At 40.5% G+C, this 21,318-nt stretch overlaps 1 protein-coding gene across 1 annotated transcript in view; it reads right to left on the minus strand.

Moving 5' to 3' along the window:
• Window positions 1-21,318, minus strand: part of LOC135469729 (protein MON2 homolog) — a 221,177-nt gene that overhangs the window by 28,676 nt on the left and 171,183 nt on the right. Inside the window, 6 exon segments of the mRNA XM_064748295.1 lie at window positions 435-563; window positions 4,995-5,138; window positions 11,158-11,280; window positions 11,282-11,652; window positions 11,655-11,777; window positions 20,834-21,032. Of these exon segments, the coding sequence (XP_064604365.1) occupies window positions 435-563; window positions 4,995-5,138; window positions 11,158-11,280; window positions 11,282-11,652; window positions 11,655-11,777; window positions 20,834-21,032 (1,089 nt within the window).

Consider the following 21,318-nt stretch of genomic DNA (forward strand, 5'->3'; position numbering starts at 1 on the left):
CTTGAGTGTGCTAGGCAATAACCAGGCTGGACACAGTTGTCCATTCATACATCTCACATACAGGGCGTCAAAACATGGTTTTAACATACTTTACCAAACCAACTTCATACTTAATATAATTCTCACATATTCCGACTCACAATTGTTTTATATTTCCAAAGTTTCAAAATGTGGCCATGAAAAACTACACCTTGGAAATCCTGAATCACTTCCTGGCTTGTCTGCAATCTACATGTGCACCTATGAGAACCCAAGACCAATGCTGGATCTTTCTTGTGGTTCACTGACTCCTGGCTGTGACTGCCAAAAGTGGCTATAGGCATAAGTGCTCCTAATGACAGTCCAAGATGTAAGGTCACGGCCATGGCTGCTGATCCTCAGCTGAGGCAAAATCTCCCTAGCTTCCTTCCTGAAAGAAAAACACTTTTTCTTACCTTGATGATACTTTGAAGGACCTGAGCTTGTATAACGGTTGGATTTTTAGCCGTGGACTTGTACAAGTCTACAACCAACTCCAGTGACATCTCCGCAAAAGGCACAAAGTTCATGGTCACCCAGTCCACCTTATAAAAATAGAAGATGCAACAATTATACAACAGCACCCCTATTTTACAAGAGCACCCCTATTTTAAAAGAGCACCCTAATTTTACCAGACCACCCCTATTTTACAAGAGCACCCCTGTTGTACAAAAGACCCTAATTTTACAAGAGCAAACCTATTTTACAGAAGCAGAGGTACAAGAGCACCTCTATTTAACAAAAGTACCCTAAGTTTACAAGAGCACTTCTATTTTACAAAAGCACTCCTATTTACAAAAGCACCCTAAGTTTACAAAAGCACTTCTATTTTACAAAAGCACTCCTATTTTACAAAAGCACTCCTATTTTACAAAAGCACTTCTATTTTACAAAAGCACTTCTATTTTACAAAAGCACTCTAAGTTTACAAGAGCACTTCTATTTTACAAAAGCACCCTAAGTTTACAAGAGCACTTCTATTTTAGAAAAGCACTTCTATTTTACAAAACACTCCTATTTTACAAAAGCACCTCTATTTTACAAAAGCCTCTTAAGTAAACAAGAGCACTTTTATTTTACAGAAGAACACCAATTTTACAAGAGAACTCATATTTTAAAAGAGCATCTCTATTTTACAATAGCGCCCTAAGTTTACCAGAGCACACTTATTTTACAAGAGTACACTTATATTACAAAAGCACCTTTATTTTACAAGAGCACCCTTAAATTCACCTGCTTCCTCTACCCAGAAAATTACCATGGTAAATAAATTCACTTGCATGGTAATAACCATACACAGAATGTCAAGTTAAAAAAAAAAAAAAAAAATGTTTAATGGAAATGTTTAATATGTCAAAATATGCCTCTGTTGATTATGTGTAGAATTGTCATTGTGTTTTATCTTATGATCATCTTAGGTCAGGTTCATCTACATTTTATAAATTTTGTATACCATATTTCATGGGTTGAATCCATGACAGGCAAATATGGAGATTGGGGGTAATCCTGTTCCCATAGACACATCCCGCATTGCAGGAGGTCTGACGTGTGTAAACCCCCATGTGCTAACACACCCGGTACAACATCAACACCTGTCAGTCACCCAGCATATGGAAGTAGATGACAAACACTGGTCACTCTTTACAATATTTACCACAAATATCAAGTTCAAATCTATTACAGGCAACAGGTGATTTGAGTGTTCATTTCTTGATATGACAGTCATCATTTTCTTGTGCCTGCATCTGTATAAGACAGCTGTCAAGCGCTGGCCAGCAAGATTTTTTTATGCTGATCGCTCCAAAATTCGCACCAACATATATTTTAAGCTCAGGACATTTATTCCTTGTTTAACACAGCGTGTATATACAGTTACCTGTGGCATACGACTGAACGGTCAGCCAGCTGAATAAATACATGTAGAATATGATTCACCTATTCAGAAAAGTGACTCAAAAGTTGAGAGGTATAGATCAACGGACTAAAACGTTACTCAAGTCCTGTGTGCAGTGTAATTCACTTCCGTTTATAAACGAATACAAATTAATTATTCGATACCAACACTGTAACAGTTAGAGACGTTAGACCATGTTATACTGTCACAGTTAAATGTGACACATTACATGTTATGCTCAGCTGAGAATACCCCACTGTGTGTATTAACGCAGGCAAAGAATTTGACTGAAACTTGTCATCCCTGTAGACCTAAACTCCAGGGCGTCAAGCAGTCAGTCCTTGTGCTCATGTAATCCTGAACAATACAGTGGTGTGGTGATGGGTGATCTTTAGCAGGATATGGGGATTAGGGCAGACTTGTTAATCAAAGGCAAGATTAAACACTCATCTTTAGCCCTTAATCCCTACAGGAGTAGTTCTGACGCATGCATTACTCGTGAAAAGCACACTCTTCATGCTTTGACTTATTCTTCTTTTCTTCAGAAAATGGTTGTAGTTTCTATTCTGATAATGAAAGTAAGAATGTTTGTCTCTTTCTAACATATTGATAACTAAATGTGATTTTTTTTATGTTTCTGTAGTTTGAACAAGGCATCCTTAAGGTATGAGCTTGACTTGATGAAAACCAAAAATTGACTCAGTTCTACATGTTCGTTCTCGTAAGAAAATTCATTTTCACCCAGTTTGTTTGCATTAGATTAGAACATACATGAACACATCTTCACACTTTACCACTGTAGGTTCTGATGACCTAACAATAGGCTAGCATTCTTTGCGTGAAAATTCAGAGGCATTGGCAATATACAACTGACTGAGTGGTATTGATATGGAAATCACAACCTTGCTGAGTTCCACCATATTTTGTAGAACACATCAATCACAGCAAGAGACCCGATTCGACCACCTGTTGTTTTGCTTGTGCTAAAAACATGAAGTAGTGGAGAAACAACCTATTTAAACGTGTTTGTAGTAATGTAACAATCATGGATTCTTTTTCCAGAATTGCCTGGTGTCATTTCAAACAAAGAATAAAAAACACATTACATCACAATTAGTCTCAATGAATGCTCTTTCATGCTGGCTGAGTGGCATTATTTGCATAGTGGAATATACGTAGCATGGTTGATCTTTCGTGATAATATTACATGAAGTCTTAGAGCAATAGCATTAGAGCTTTTAGCTACTGGGAGCCCAGTCGGTCGTACTCTATATAGATTACTACTGTGCGTGTAAGATTATGGACAGTGACTGTCAGTGATTAGTTATGGGGGAAAGTAAATCTGACCTGATTGCTGTTCATATTTGTGCTTAAGAGAATTGATGATCCTACTCTGCCTATTCTAACACTGGTAACATTTGCTATATTTGAAAGGACGGCAAAGAACGAAACTGTTTGAAAATGAATTTCACATTGATCAGAAACGAATGGATCCTTCATATATAACATTCTTATGATCGGTTAGACAAAGCATTGACTTCACAACAAATGTTTAAAGTCGTCTCAAAGGAGAAGGTTGTATGGTCTTCCCGGACAGATCAATGTGATATTGGAATGTTTTGAAGCCTTGTGTTCATGAATTCGTATCCATCTCTACCCTATACCAGATGAAGGGGCACTCAGGGGGTACAAGTCGTCCCCCATCACCACAAACTCGCAAGTGTCTGGATTTGGCGGGAGATTTCACAATCAATATTTTTTCCAAGGGGTGGGTCAGTGAAAATAAGTTCATCTGATTCGTCAATGTTGAATTCTGTACGCTGTCAGTTACGTGTAAGACAATTTGGTACATGTGACTGAGTTCCCAGAAAATGTGATGAGGAATGGCAACAGCCTTTCACCAATACAATGTTTAAAATTGTTGCAATATGAAGCTGGTAATGGGTAACCAATTTCACACGAGCGAACACAGTGTTCAACCTGTGCCTTGCTGAGTTTATGGTTGCCATTCTTTGAAATCTTCACACCATAAGGCTGGCCGCCATCGCATGAGTGAAATATTCTTGAGTACTGTGTAAAATACTGCAAATACGCACCACCCGTCGCACATCTACCGCCAACTGATCAGTGGTATGAAAACAACTTAGTCCCACTACTCACGGCATGGGCTTTTATGTTTGTACAGGTCAGGTTGTAGAGTTGTGACCTCATGCAGCTGAACTGGTCTCGGCTCCTTGCGAAAAGGTTGCGGAAATATGGTATACATGTAAAAAAATGTATGTGTGAATGTGTGTATACCTGAGGGACTCAAGGACAATTTGTTTTGTAACTAACTGATCTCTCTCAGTTAATAAAGTATTATTATTATTATTATTGTGTCTACCCTTCAAATTTACTCCGAAAAGTGCATCCTTAAATACAAGTAAATTAACATTATTGGCATATCATATAACTTTTGGAGGTGAAGCTGACATTTTTCTAGCCGAATATCATCCTACTTTAAAAACAACCCTCGAAACAACAAGAAATCTCTGAATCAGTTATGAGTAACCTTGGTACTAGATAAAGTTTTATGTCAAATAAGGTATATCCTATAAAAAAATAAAACAATGAACCGAAAGAGGCACATGTAAAGGAGTGAATAAATGATTATGGCTTAACACCACGTCAGCGATATTTCAGCCATGTTGTGGAGAGAACATGATGGAATCAGGAATGGTTTTCGATGTGGAGATAACATTCAAAATGAAATAAAACAAAACATTTATAAGTAATACAAAGACACCACCTTCTGGAACAATTTGTAGGGGAAGGCATACTTGTTTTCAATTTTGTAATTTACTGTATTTAACATGCACACAGTGAATAAACGATGGAACATCGTCCTATTGTGCTCTATATGTGTACAAAAAGTGAGCTCAATTCATGCAGTAATCTTTGAGATGTCACCCCAACATTTCCTTTTAATATTGCTTTCCTGGTTATTTGATGCCAATGCTCAGTATAATGTAAAAACAGAATATGTTTTAAATGTTTGAGCGCTACTCATGAAAACTACAGAACATCTCCATATGAACGCACCGAGGGACCCTTGACCACGCCCATCGTCTTCGTTTCCATGTTGCCATAGCGAGGTGGTTTAACCGAGTACTCAACAAAGGTGAGTAACTGCTCAAATAAGTCCGGATACATCTTTTGCATAACATCGCCCCCTGTTTTGACAGCCTGCAATACAAAAGAAAACATAAACTTAAACGTCATATGCAATGTAACATTTTAGAGAATGTTTTCTTCATTTATCACAGTTTAAAAAACATTTCATTTTTTTCCCATGTCATCTGCTCTGCAAAATGTCTATATTGTCATACCAAGGACGTTCTCTAAGTGAATAGTTCATGTTAAAGTACTGCAATACATGATCAATGAATACAGTATATATACATACCAAGCCGGTCTTTTATATATTTTCCAACTTACTTTCTGTTATGCTATGAGTTTAAGCACAGCTAATGCTGGTAAGGTGTGTCAGCAACCTGCAGATGGTTTCCTACCCCAACAATACTGATCACCATAACACAAGAGAAATAAATGTATTCTTGAGCACATCATAAAACACCAATCAAATACACTTTCTCTTATCATGACGTCATAACTGTATTTATGCTGACAACTGAATAATGCTTAAATCTCCAGGAGCTGACCAGACATTGAGGTTGTTCACAAAATGCTGAATAAGCAAACTTTCATGTTAGAAATATGATCACCATAATCCCCGCTGCCAGATGATAACTCCCGACATGGCCAATTACTTTAGACAACAAACTTCTTCTGCTGTAAACCATTTGGGACTAAAATTACAAATCCTGTAATCGTCCTTTTAGACCTCCCAATGTATGCAAATACAAGTTTCAATTTTACATAATGTGGTATTTTAGTAATGTGGAAGCCTATGGAGTGCTATGAAAAAAAAAGGTTGAAATGTATGACAACAGCCTTCTGAAATGTATCACAGGGGATTTAACCTATCCCAGCAATAACACCTGCCAAGACGAGTTTCTCAGCTTTTGACAAATACCAACACCTTTGAGAAAAGTTTTTATGTGAATTAAACAGCACAATTGGATAAAGATGCCAGCAGGATATAGTCTGCGATAGGCCATGTTGCCATGTCGCCTTCACGGTTGATGTTGTTACCTGCCAGGGAAGAGGATCTCACAGTCTGGCTACAATCCAATGTGAGCTAGGCCACGGGATGACACTGGGAGCATGTGACTGAATAAGGCAGCTGGGGTACAGCAGCAGAATTTGTGAAACAGGAATAACAGTAATTGTGCTTGGCAAAGCAATTTCCAGTCCACTGTGTTTAGGGACCAGACAGCCAAGGGGATTTGCTGTGTTATCAATTTCATGTTTAGGTGTTGAACAGGAGCTGTCATAAGCGTATGATATCAGCAGACAAGAGACCCAACTGGTGGTAACAACTGACGCTTAAATCTATTTGTGGCATAGCAGTCAGCATCTACCACCTAAGCTCTTGGCCTGTCACTTCAATTCTCACCATGCCAGATTACACCTACCTATACATATAGGAATCTTAAAAGGAAATATACAGCCAGAGAGCTCAACAAAACCGGATGACAGATGACCAAAACCAGGAGTGTCATAAGACTATAACATTGGCAAACAATCAGAGATGACTGCAAAACACATCTGGAGGCCTTGACCATCAGATCAGCTTAGAGTGTGTTATGTTAGATCAATGTCAGAGTATTGAAATCTTAAAACACAACTGAATTAAACCTAATTACTTTAGAGTATTTCTTTATTTGTTTATTTCATTGGTGTTTTTCACTGTACTCAAGAATATTTTAGTTATACTACGTCAGCCAGCATTATGGTGGGAGGAAACCAGACAGAGCCTGGGGGAAATCCACGACCAGCCGTAGGTTACTGGCAGGCCTTACCACACAGTCAGAGATACTTTAGAGTAAAACAGGTTTGATCATCGTGTCTGAAAACAACAATGAAACAATCAGTCTGTGGTCTGTTATCTGTATATATTACATAGGAAATGTACATGAGCACACTATTCTCCCATATCTCCAATACAAAATATACTCAGGTAAAATAGAGCCGCCCCACGCAGCCTAGAAATGTTTTTTTATGTACAAGACAATGTAAGTGTAATGTCTGATCTACACTTATGAACTAGTTACTACTTTTATCCAACTGTGCCTTTATCTTGGACGATGAGAAACCCATAATGTGATTACCTAAATTCCATTTTTTTAAAAAGAAACAGTTCAAGCTATTTCAGAGGCAACCATAAATTTAAGATTTTTGATCACTGCTATTTACTAGTATTTAAAGAAATTAAAAAAGTTTGATATGGGCACTTCTTGTCTCCCACTATCTTACTTTTCCTGCTGGTTGGGACAGCTGTGGTGACAGCATTATTGGATGTGTTGTTGCTTTTTGTATGTAGGAATGTATATCGCTTCACTTTTCATACTACAAGCTGTTTTATCTTGTTTTATACATATTGATGTCTGTTTTGATTCGACTCTGAAGTACGTTTCCTATATACTTACTTTCTCTGCAAAGGTTTTGGGGGAAGAACAGTTTCATTGTAAATTGATCGAGCTACCTTTTGATGAATCAAGACATTATTATTATTATTATTTGTTGTTACAACAATTCTTATCGAACTTGCCAGCACTTTAAAGAACATGTTTAGATTCAACCACATATTTCACAAATGGATAATTTGTTTATGCCCACTGTCATCAAAATTAACCAAACTTTACAAAACATGTTTTGTTTTGTCATAAAAATACATTATACTGAACTGTTTAATTGTAATTTTTGTTGTAGTTTGCATTCCCAGGTAAATAGAATGCCTGAATGAAATATCATGAAAGTTCCCTTGACACCATTACAGCGCTGAAATCAAATCTTCATGGGCCGTGACAAACAGTGGCAGCCAGAATAAATGAATGCACAAAAACAGGAATACTTAGTCATTACCCTTCGGAACTGACACCCAGGACCTGGGTTTAACGGCCATATTTGTAATACATGACATGCCACAGTGTAACCCTTTGGTCATGACCCTACAAGCAGCATGGATCACTTGGCAAATTAGCCCAAATAGACAGGCATCTAAACTCACACACCCTTAATAACCCAATAAGCATATCTGTCAGTTAACTGTCTCACAGCCTAAGTCTTCTCTATCCCTGTAGGTTTTGTGTGGCAATGATGAATTCAATCTCCTGTTGTACCAGCAAGGATCATGCCTCAGTGAGCGATATTTGGAAGATACTTTAACACGTGCTCCTGTCAAAACCACGGTGACCGAGGGGCCCTGCAGTCGCTTCGTCTTCCGTGGCCGCCTTTATTTGTCAACATGACGTGGCTATTTCCTGATGGTCGTTATTTATAACGGACACGGACTCAATTTGTCACCAAAAGCAATATGTAATCATGCCCTGATTAACTGGCTCAGCTGTTAACTTTTCTTTATCCAGCCCTTTGTCCAGGAAATGAGTTTGCCAACATTGTCCCCTACATATGTCTGCAGCTTTGCAGTCATGTTTTTCGTAGAAAGGAACCTAATAACGAGTCACGGTAATGTCCCCACCACCCCGTCCCAGACATCCTAATGTCACCTGGCTTCTCTAGAATCACCAGATTCATCACCATAAGGCCACATTACTTTGGTCTTAGAGACGAGCTAGACTCATCTGTCAGCCATTACTTGAACCCCGTCACCTGGACTATAGCGTCATCCTCTTCACTGCATCCAGTTAATTCAAACCCTCATTACACCTACTCTGTAATGCTTCCTCTTGGAAACACTGACCATAAAAAACATACCAATTCTGAACAAAAATATAACATCTTTTATGCTTTCCTGTCTGTGGAGTGGTAATGGTGACATTCAACAAGAAGAGCCGAATACAAGGAGACTGCCATACTGATATTTTTGACAATACTGGATTCTGGGTACCCTTATGCCACTGACCAACTCTTAGCAATAGACAGGAGTCCAAGCAACTCAAGGCTGACTGGAATTAACAAACATCTCATTCCCAGCCCTTCATCCACAGACTTGGCAATAACACTGCCTTAACCTCTATGACATATCTTGACAAATGTATGTTGTCCATGCTAGATTCAATGACCTTATGTGCTCTAAGTTCTTTGAGAAACAGCTTCTTAACTGACTATAGTCTGAACATCAAGCGTTAGCCTCTCTTGCCTCAAACAATATCATTGTGATTCCATTAAAAACTAATCCAAAGACCATTATATTAATGACATCATGGCCATCTGCTTATACTCCACATGAGGTCTGCAAGACAATATCAGAAATTAGATACACGATTCTTTCAGCTGCATTATTCTTAATTTCAAAGAGAATTCTCAATCCATAGAAGCTTTTCCACAGGAACACAAAGGCTTGGGTTTGCAGCAATGGGGAGAATGGGCCTACTATTACATGGTGTTTGGCTTCTAGCCAATCCTTCGTATGGAAGTCTTGTCCCTCAGAAGACAAACGCAGATCAAAGACAAGGAATTGTTGCTGTATGAAGCATAACACTGGGATTAAAGGCTGTTTTTCAGTGAATTTAACAGAGAGGTATTCCATAATTGTGCTAGGGCAATACTCTATGCTGTTGTCGACTTCTTAACTTCCACAAAAGTTTAAATTTTAATATTTCTTCGTGAAAACACAACTTCAACTGACATTTCAGTGTAGTGAAAATTACACAAAACACATTACTCCTGAATACAGTCTTTTGCTGACTCAATCGTTTATTGGACTTCAAAGGGATTAATTACACAAAATTCCCTCCAATATATATGTACATTGATTCAAAAAGTGTTTTTGCTTTCAACACGGAAACTTTTGGCTCTGAGAACTGGAGCCATTGATTCTTTTTTTCATTGTTGTTTACTCAATAAACATTATGAAGACCTCTACCCAGCATTAATGCTCTGCATTCCATACTTCTTTGCTACTACATTTACCTCCTGTACAAGGATCCAAGAGCGCATTGTTTACATTCTACAGAATTATTACGCCGGATTTCAGCACATTGATCGATTATCACTTAGCATCCCTTTCTGTAACTACTCAAGCACTTGTGTACTTCGTGTCTCTCACATACATGTAACAGGTGTGTACACTGTAGACAGAAGACATCCTGTCATTAGGTTGTTAACAAACACAAAACATAATGTTTTCTTAGTCACTTTTGTCTACAATTGTTAAGTTGCAGACTAAGCTCTTCCCTGAAACAATATCTTGAAAAACATGAAGCCCTCCACTCTGGACAACATAAACCTTGATTTCAAAACAAGTTTTAAAGATTGAAATATGTGTAGTTTTGGGAGACACCTGTTTACAAGAGAAAAATGACCTTGGGAGCCTGATAAAGTAGGTGAAAGTTCATCTGTGCTAGGTACAGATGATCGATCATAATCTAGCCAATACAACCTGAATTAAACACAGTACATAATTTAATTAAATTAAATGTGGGGGTCTTCAATTGATTCCACATGCAAACTTTCACTTAATATGAAATCTTTTGAGACATGTTAATAGTCAAACAAGACAAGTTAAAAGTCATTTGTGACAACACCACTCAAACACAATCTGTGGAACCAACCAGTGAAATTTCAAAGAATTTGGCTCTATATTTTTGGAGATACAAGTCAAGTCTGACCTCTGGCCTCTGACCTGAATGAATGAATGATTATGGCTTAACACCATGTCAGCAATGTTTCAGCCATATTGTGGCAAGAACATGTATACACCACAAGGCAGTGAATGTTTTTCGACATGATAGGAATTTTCAAAAACAAAACACAAAGACCAATATGGTTAAAGGCAGTTAAAAAGAATCAAACCTCATAAAAACTCGAAAACCACAAATGTTTTAGAATAAATAATCTAGAAATGTGTATATAAATGTGTACATAAATATTTAATGACAGCATCACCAGCAATACTGTCAAAACCGCTGACCTGAGAAAGAATAAATATGTATAGAGTATATGTACTGAAAGACCCACCTGTGACCAAGGCATAAAGTTTCACTGAATTTATGTCAGGCAGTTTGGAAGATATAAAGATCACGAGCCAAATATGATGTCTGACCAGAAGAAAGTATGTCAATTAAAGGTCGGTACAAAATAGTACCATTATTTTTCTACATGAACAGAGATAACTTACCTTGATAACTGTGTCCATGGCCTGGAGCGTAGCCTCTTGGAGAGGTGTGACAGTGATTTCCGGGTAGGTTGGGATGATGAACGGAGACACCTCCCCATGAACAGGCACAGACAGGGCCCCCTTTCAGAACTCCACTGAATTTTGACAGATCTGCAGCTACAAACCGACTCTGGATTCGATGAAACAAGGGAGGGAATGTTTGGATAAGGGCAGTTAGAAAAGGCTGTGGGGGCACATACACTTTGTCCTCTGATGTCTGGTCAGGTGGCTTTGTTACATTGGCCCCTATATTTAACCACACTCTCCATGCTGTCGCCCATAAGGAGATGTCGATATCGGAGTCTTCGCCAGAGTTCATGTCCAAATCCTTTGAGATCTCAGTACCCACAGTGGTTTCTCCAGAGCGGGAAATCACCTCTTCAGAGGGAGGTAACATGGGCTTTGAGGTGCCATTAGGCTGCTTCAGTTCTTTCATTGGTATCATGCTTAACATGAATCATGCTTAACATGAAGAATTTCTTGGAAACTTTTCAATGCCGCCAGAGAGACTTCAGCATTTGGACACAGTGCTGACGATTCAATGTGCTCCAAGAGAAGGGACCATGCTCGTGGAAAATCGCCTGCAAAACAAGACAATTTGTCAATGTATCAGAGTAAAATTAAAATAAATTATCAATGAATTCACCAATGGTCCTGTTCTTAAATTCAATATGACTTAGGTATTAACAAAATCATGTGCATAGCTGTGGAATTAATGGGACACATGCCAGATGTGATGATTAAATATATGTATAACTATATCCCGTCATCCAGTTCAAAATGAAGACAACATCAAACCTCTGATGTAAAATCATATACAATTATACCATGTTGAAAGTTTGGAGTGTGGCTGAGCACTCAGTAGAATGCATACACACTGATTTAGTTATGAAAAGAAAACACATAACAACACAGTGAATCTTAAAATGTATGTAACAATATCAAGTATTAAGTAGATGTGTTCGTTAGGAAATTTCTTATTAAGACAGAATGCCTTTTACACAATACGATCATCAAACATATCTCCCGTGCAACTGATCCCATCTATGATTACTGCACAGAATTCTGATTATTTGGAAGAGGAGAGGGGATTTGTGTGATATATTGTCACTTATAAGGGGTTAGTTAGATAAATCAAGCAGCTAAGGAGTGTAAACTAAATAGAAGCGATTCATAAATCTCTGTTAATAACCCATTCAATCATTCACAAAAACAGTTGCTTAAACTGCAAGTCATGAATACTGCAAACTCTCTTTCATCGAAGCCTGTGCACCCAATTACAGTTTTGCTTTATATACACAACTATTTTATCATCATAAGTAATTTGAAAAAAAAAAAAATCACCAGCATATTATGACTACATTTCTCATATTGGGATTTCATGTTGCTCGTTATCTAGACACAGCTGAGTCTCAGGAAATATTTCAGAAACAAAGAGCTGCATTAGAAGAATAGATACTGGATACACCCTCCATACAGTCCACACTCATCTCTCCTCCAAAGCAGGAGAGTTGATCGGGAACTTAGCTGATGAATGGGTCACACTTCAACAGTCTCACATTCTCATCAGCTCTGTGGAAATTCATGCCACCAATACTTTTCCCAAACTGGTAAAAGCCTCCACTTTGATGATGTTCCAAATGATAAACTAAGACATGGTGAAGAAATGTAGATAAGTCCAGAGGAATAAAACAAAAAAAAAAAAAAAAAAAAAAAAAAACAGCAACTGTAAACTCAGGCAGCAGACATTAAGTGTCTGAGGGGTTTGGATACATCTACAGCTACTGCAATGGCCATACATGCCGCCTACTGTTTTTCACAATGCTATACTTACCACGAAAACAACTGTCATTGATTTTAACAGTGCATGATGATATTTACAAGATTTCAATTCCTCCAACTGAAATATTTATATTTTCTTTATAAAAGTGTGAACATGTACAACATATTTGAAATAAAGATGTACACTAGACACTAGAATTTTGATGTGGAATATGTATAATGTGCACAAGTACAAATGTACTTGCACCATATTGATGCGGTTTTCAAAGAACAATGGATGTCACAAATGGACGCACAACCATTGTTGACCATACCCCACAAGCAGTGTAAGTCAAATCTGAGTCCATAAATGTAGCAAGTCATACATCATACAATGAATGGCAGCAGAATATTGGCAGTTACAAATGCTCTTTGTCAGCCTATTAAGATCTGTAAGTGTACCAAGAATGCACAATGGTAATGTGTATGTTATCCTCCTACAGGATAGTGACAAAAGCATTGGACATGAGATTTGTTGGCATGCTTCACACACGTGTATAGTCACTACAGGCTGACTATCATGTCTGGCAATAATTATTGTAAGATGTTTCACCTGGGCAGCACTATGCACCTCCAACACTTTGACACTTCCCTCACATTTGTAGGTATAGACTGAAAGTCCATGAAATACTACTAACCGAAAACCTGAATCTTTGTCGTTAACTGTACAATGACACAAAAAAGTCAGCATTTAGGTGACATTTTTAAATTCGTATTTTTATTTCAGGATGTTAAACAAGGTGCATATTGTTCAGCTACAAATGTGTTTACCTTCTATTGCATTGGTTTAACCATGCATATACACATCTTATTTAATGGCAGCTGTTGTTTCATGCCAAGAATTCATGACCTCACCTGGGTCAAACATTACTTACTGCATTATTTCTGCCACATCATGTCTATCAACCCCATTCACAGTATACTGACATCAGACTGACCAGTTATAATGGCTTCTCCCACTTATGCTGAATGTCATGTCCCACCCACTCATTAACAGTATGTTGACATCTGGCCGACCAATGCTAATGGCTTATCCCACTTATGCTGAATGTCATGTCCCATCCACTCATTAACAGTATGTTGACATCTGGCTGACCAGTACTAATGGCTTCTCCCTCTTATGCTGAATGTCATGTCCCACCCACCCATTAACAGTATGTAGACATTTGGCTGACCACTGCTAATGGCTTCTCCCAATTAGGCTGAATGTCATGTCCCACCCACCCACTCACAGTATACTAACATCTGACTGACCAATACTAATGGCTTCTCCCATTTATGCTGAATGTCATATCCCACCCACCCATTAACAGTATGTAGACATTTGGCTGACCACTGCTAATGGCTTCTCCCACTTAGGCTGAATGTCATGAACCCACCCACATATTCACAGTATACTGACATCTGGCTGACCACTGCTAATGGCTTCTCCCACTTATGCTGAATGTCATGTCCCACCCACCCATTAACAGTATATAGACATTTGGCTGACCACTGCTAATGGCTTCTCCCACTTAGGCTGAATGTCATGAACCCACCCACATATTCACAGTATACTGACATCTAGCTGACCACTGCTAATAACTTCTCCCACTTACGCTGAATGTCATGTCCCACCCACCCATTAAGAGTATATAGACATCTGGCCGACCACTGCTAATGGCTTCTCCCACTTATGCTGAATGTCATGAACCCACCCACATATTCACAGTATACTGACATCTGGCCGACCAATGCTAATGGCTTCTCCCACTTACGCTGAATGTCATGTCCCATCCACCCATTAACAGTATGTTGACATCTCTCTGACCACTGCTAATGGCTTTCCCCCATTATGCTGAATGTCATGTCCCACCCACCCACTCACAGTGCACTGACATCTGGCTGGCCAATGCTAATGGCTTCTCCACTTATGCTAAGTGTGATGAGCCCACCCACCCACCCACCCATTCACAGTATACTGTTATCTGGCTGACCACTGCTAATGGCTTCTCCCACTTATGTTGAATGTCATGTCCCCACTCACCCATTCACAGTATACTGTCATCTGGCTGACCACTGCTAATGGCTTCTTCCACTTATGCTGAATGTCATGTCCCATCCAGCCACTCAAGGTTAAGCAGATATCTATCTGAACAGCGCTAATGGCTTATGCTAAGTGTGATGAGCCCACCCACCCACTCACAGTATACTGACATCTGGCTGACCAATGCTAATGGCTTCTCCCACTTATGCTGAATGTCATGTCCCACCCACCCACTCACAGTATACTGTCATCTGGCTGACAAATGCTAATGGCTTCTCCCACTTATGCTGAATGTCATGTCCCACCCATCCACTCAAAGTATACTGACATCTGGCTGACCAGTGCCAATGGCTTCTCCCACCTATGCTAAATTTCATGTTTCACCCACCCACTCACAGTATACTGTCATCTTGCTGACAAATGCTAATGGCTTCTCCCACTTATGCTGAATGTCATGTCCCACCCACCCACTCAAAGTATACTGACATCTGGCTGACCAGTGCCAATGGCTTCTCCCACCTATGCTAAATTTCATGTTTCACCCACCCACTCAAAGTATACTGTCATCTGGCTGACAAATGCTAATGGATTCTTCCACTTATGCTGAATGTCATGTCCCACCCAGCCAATCAAGGCTAAGCAGATATCTATCTGAACAGCGCTAATGGCTTCTCCCACTTAGGCTGAATGTCATGTCCCATCCACCCACTCACACTATACTGACATCTGGCCGACCAATGCTAATGGCTTCTCCCACTTAGGCTGAATGTCATGTCCCACCCACCCACTCAAAGTATACTGACATCTGGCTGACCAGTGCCAATGGCTTCTCCCACCTATGCTAAATTTCATGTTTCGCCCACCCACTCACAGTATACTGTCATCTGGCTGACAAATGCTAATGGCTTCTCCCACTTATGCTGAATGTCATGTCCCACCCACCCACTCAAAGTATACTGACATCTGGCTGACCTGTGCCAATGGCTTCTCCCACCTATGCTAAATTTCATGTTTCACCCACCCACTCAAAGTATACTGTCATCTGGCTGACAAATGCTAATGGATTCTTCCACTTATGCTGAATGTCATGTCCCACCCAGCCAATCAAGGCTAAGCAGATATCTATCTGAACAGCGCTAATGGCTTCTCCCACTTAGGCTGAATGTCATGTCCCATCCACCCACTCACACTATACTGACATCTGGCCGACCAATGCTAATGGCTTCTCACACTTATGCTGAATGTCATGTCCCACCCACCCACTCACAATATACTGACATCTGGCCGACCAATACTAATGGCTTCTCCCACTTATGCTGAATGTCATGTCCCACCCACCCACTCACACTATACTGACATCTAGCCGACCAGGGCCAATGGCTTCTTCCACTTATGCTGAATGTCATGTCCCACCCACCCACTCACAGTATACTGACATCTGGCTGACCAGCGCCAATGGCTTCTCCCACTTATGCTGAATGTCATGTCCCACCCACCCACTCACACTATACTGACATCTGGCCGACCAATGCTAATGGCTTCTCCCACTTAGGCTGAATGTCATGTCCCACCAACCCACTCACACTATACTGACATCTGGCCGACCAGCGCCAATGGCTTCTTCCACTTATGCTGAATGTCATGTCCCACCCACCCACTCACACTATACTGACATCTGGCCGACCAATACTAATGGCTTCTCCCACTTATGCTGAATGTCATGTCCCACCCACCCACTCACAGTATACTGACATCTGGCTGACCAGCGCCAATGGCTTCTACCACTTATGCTTAATGTCATGTCCCATCCACCCACTCACACTATACTGACATCTGGCTGACCACTGCTAATGGCTTCTCCCACTTAGGCTGAATGTCATGTCCCACCCACCCACTCAAAGTATACTGACATTTGGCTGACCAGCGCCAATGGCTTCTTCCACTTATGCTGAATGTCATGTCCCACCCACCCACTCACAGTATACTGACATCTGGCTGACCAATACTAATGGCTTCTTCCACTTATGCTTAATGTCATGTCCCACCCACCCACTCACACTATACTGACATCTGGCCGACCAATGCTAATGGCTTCTCCCACTTATGCTGAATGTCATGTCCCACCCACCCACTCAAAGTATACTGACATCTGGCTGACCAGCGCCAATGGTTTCTTCCACTTATGCTGAATGTCATGTCCCACCCACCCACTCAAAGTATACTGACATCTGGCTGACCAATACTAATGGCTTCTCCCACTTAGGCTGAATGTCATGTCCCATCCACCCACTCACACTATACTGACATCTGGCCGACCAATGCTAATGGCCTCTCCCACTTATGCTGAATGTCATGTCCCACCCACCCATTAACAGTATGTTGACATCTGGCCGACCAATGCTAATGGCTTCTCCCACTTAGGCTGAATGTCATGTCCCACCAACCCACTCACACTATACTGACATCTGGCCGACCAGCGCCAATGGCTTCTCCCACTTATGCTGAATGTCATGTCCCATCCACCCACTCACACTATACTGACATCTGGCCGACCAATACTAATGGCTTCTCCCACTTAGGCTGAATGTCATGTCCCACCCACCCACTCACAGTATACTGACATCTGGCCGACCAATGCTAATGGCTTCTCCCACTTAGGCTGAATGTCATGTCCCATCCACCCACTCACAGTATACTGACATCTGGCCGACCAATGCTAATGGCTTCTCCCACTTAGTCTGAATGTCATGTCCCATCCACCCACTCACACTATACTGACATCTGGCCGACCAATACTAATGGCTTCTCCCACTTATGCTGAATGTCATGCCCCACCCACCCACTCACAGTATACTGACATCTGGCTGACCAGCGCCAATGGCTTCTTCCACTTATGCTGAATGTCATGTCCCACCCACCCACTCACAGTATACTGACATCTGGCTGACCAATGGTAATGGCTTCTCCCACTTATGCTGAATGTCATGTCCCACCCACCCACTCACACTATACTGACATCTGGCCGACCAATGCTAATGGCTTCTCCCACTTAGGCTGAATGTCATGTCCCACCTACCCACTCACACTATACTGACATCTGGCCGACCAATGCTAATGGCTTCTCCCACTTAGGCTGAATGTCATGTCCCACCAACCCACTCACACTATACTGACATCTGGCCGACCAGCGCCAATGGCTTCTTCCACTTATGCTGAATGTCATGTCCCACCCACCCACTCACAGTATACTGACATCTGGCCGACCAATACTAATGGCTTCTCCCACTTATGCTGAATGTCATGTCCCACCCACCCACTCACAGTATACTGACATCTGGCTGACCAGCGCCAATGGCTTCTTCCACTTATGCTTAATGTCATGTCCCATCCACCCACTCACACTATACTGACATCTGGCCGACCAATGCTAATGGCTTCTCCCACTTAGGCTGAATGTCATGTCCCACCCACCCACTCAAAGTATACTGACATCTGGCTGACCAGCGCCAATGGCTTCTTCCACTTATGCTGAATGTCATGTCCCACCCACCCACTCACAGTATACTGACATCTGGCTGACCAGCGCCAATGGCTTCTTCCACTTATGCTTAATGTCATGTCCCACCCACCCACTCACACTATACTGACATCTGGCCGACCAATGCTAATGGCTTCTCCCACTTACGCTGAATGTTATGTCCCACCCACCCACTCAAAGTATACTGACATCTGGCTGACCAGCGCCAATGGCTTCTTCCACTTATGCTGAATGTCATGTCCCACCCACCCACTCAAAGTATACTGACATCTGGCTGACCAATACTAATGGCTTCTCCCACTTAGGCTGAATGTCATGTCCCATCCACCCACTCACACTATACTGACATCTGGCCGACCAATGCTAATGGCCTCTCCCACTTATGCTGAATGTCATGTCCCACCCACCCATTAACAGTATGTTGACATCTGGCCGACCAATGCTAATGGCTTCTCCCACTTAGGCTGAATGTCATGTCCCACCCACCCACTCACACTTTACTGACATCTGGCCGACCAGCGCCAATGGCTTCTCCCACTTATGCTGAATGTCATGTCCCATCCACCCACTCACACTATACTGACATCTGGCCGACTAATACTAATGGCTTCTCCCACTTATGCTGAATGTCATGTCCCACCCACCCACTCACAGTATACTGACATCTGGCTGACCAATGAATGTCAAGTGAAAAGCATCACAGCTGCCGTTTGTGGCCTTAAGCATCACCTAAAATGGAACTGAATCTGTTTCTCTTGATCAAGGAATGATTGTGATTACCAGAAATGGTAAAGTGCAATTTATTTGTCTAATAAATGATTACGCCAAATATAGGTCACTTGCTAAACATTCTTTGGTAACCACAGCTGAATTTCCTTAGCTGATGCTAAGGCCACAGAGGCACCACAGATGATTTAAGAGTAAAATTCTGTAAAGCAAAGAAACAAATCTTTTGAATTATGGTGCTAATCTGGGCAGTAATATGACCATGGCCAGAGGCAGGTCTAAAGATCGGCTAGAGACTTTTTGTCATCAAATCAGGATTAGCTGGTGTGAAATCAATAGTACTAAAATATGCCCCTGTCTGGTCAGCATTCTGTCACACTAATCATGTACAGACCAGAGAAAAACCAAAGCCATACAAAAATGTGAACTGTAACCAACATACATGTGATACAGAATCTGTGAGGATATCCGAGTTTGCAATGGGGTGTACAAAACCCCTTTAAGAGTATTTCTATACACAGGCAATAACCTGGACTATCATACTGAAGATGGAACTCCTAAACATGTAAGTATAATTCACACACATCATTACACAGCTGCCCCCCAGTGATATATTCCCAAAACAAATGATTATGGCTTCAGTTTAATAATGTTTGCATGATGCAGCTCATTAGCAAGTTTTGCAATCTCAAATAACAAGCAGATAAATATAGTATCCGGACAAAATGAAAAATATTTCAAGATTCTATGATTGGATGCAGTTCTAAACTGCTTTATTTTCCGGCTTACAAAAAACTGGCTTATGGCCGTGAATGACACGAAAGCAAAAACTTGGCGCAAATGAAAAACAGTGCTCACCTATGACATGACAGAGGATATTATGTGAATTGAACAGATAACACATGACAAATAATGTATATGACAAGATGATATGGGTTTTTTTCGTGACATTCTGAATCTATTGCAATATTGTAATATTTTCAAAAATTAAGAAGTAATCAATATTTGTGCAGAATAACTATTAAATGGAGAGTGCTTAATGTCACTGCCAGAAGGCTAATGACCCTACATTCTCAGTCTGTTTAACTGTGTCTGTGCCACTGACAATTAACAATTTCTTCCCTAAATGCAGCGCTAAACACTTTGGTCGTTCACTTAAAGCACCACTCCACCAAGAATTTAACTAAAAGGCTCCATGTAAAACTATTTGTGTTAACAGAAATTCTCAGCTCTTAATTGGTTACATCCAGAAAATATGCTCAAGCCGTCACTAACATGCACAATCTCAAGGCTAAGCAGAAATTTCAGACATGCTTACCATAAATAACACAGGGCAGGCAGCACGGGAAGATGAGCACTACTTATTTGTTAGTTATAATCCCACGATAGCCTGATGATGACATTACTTTATGACAATGAAATTACTCTGACAAAACACAACTTACTCTGTGGTTATGATTATTAAAACTGAAGTAAAACAGTAAGAAATGAACACAATGAATGAGGAAAACAAACCAATCTCTCACCTATTGGCTGTAAAATTTTCCTCTTGGAGTTGAATGTTCGAGCAACTCCTGCTAGTGTCAGAACTCTGGTTTCAGCCCATTGTTTCTCCGCAGTGTCTCGTGAATGGTGGATCAAAATGTTTCCTGTCGTGGCATCATCCTTACATGATGATGCCTGGCTGGATAGCTCCTTTACCCGCTCCAACAATGGGAATAGCACCTAATTTGAGGAACAAACAAAGTCATGAATTATTCTGTTTTAACAGTCCTGTGTAACAACAGGGTTGAATACTGTAAATGCGGTGTCATGATGATCCCACTCCTCTACATTTCGTATTTAACAAATCAAACGAACAAGTAAAACGGAAGTGTGATTTTCACAACGAGCTACAGGAGACAATGTCTATTATGGTTCCTTTGTAAACATAAAAATTTATATTTTCCACAAATGTCATATTGTTTCAAGTGACATCAAGAAAAACCATTCAAGCAGAGCATGTGCACTA

Source organism: Liolophura sinensis, chromosome 7 (assembly GCF_032854445.1).
Source record: "Liolophura sinensis isolate JHLJ2023 chromosome 7, CUHK_Ljap_v2, whole genome shotgun sequence".
NCBI classification, from domain to species: domain Eukaryota; kingdom Metazoa; phylum Mollusca; class Polyplacophora; order Chitonida; family Chitonidae; genus Liolophura; species Liolophura sinensis.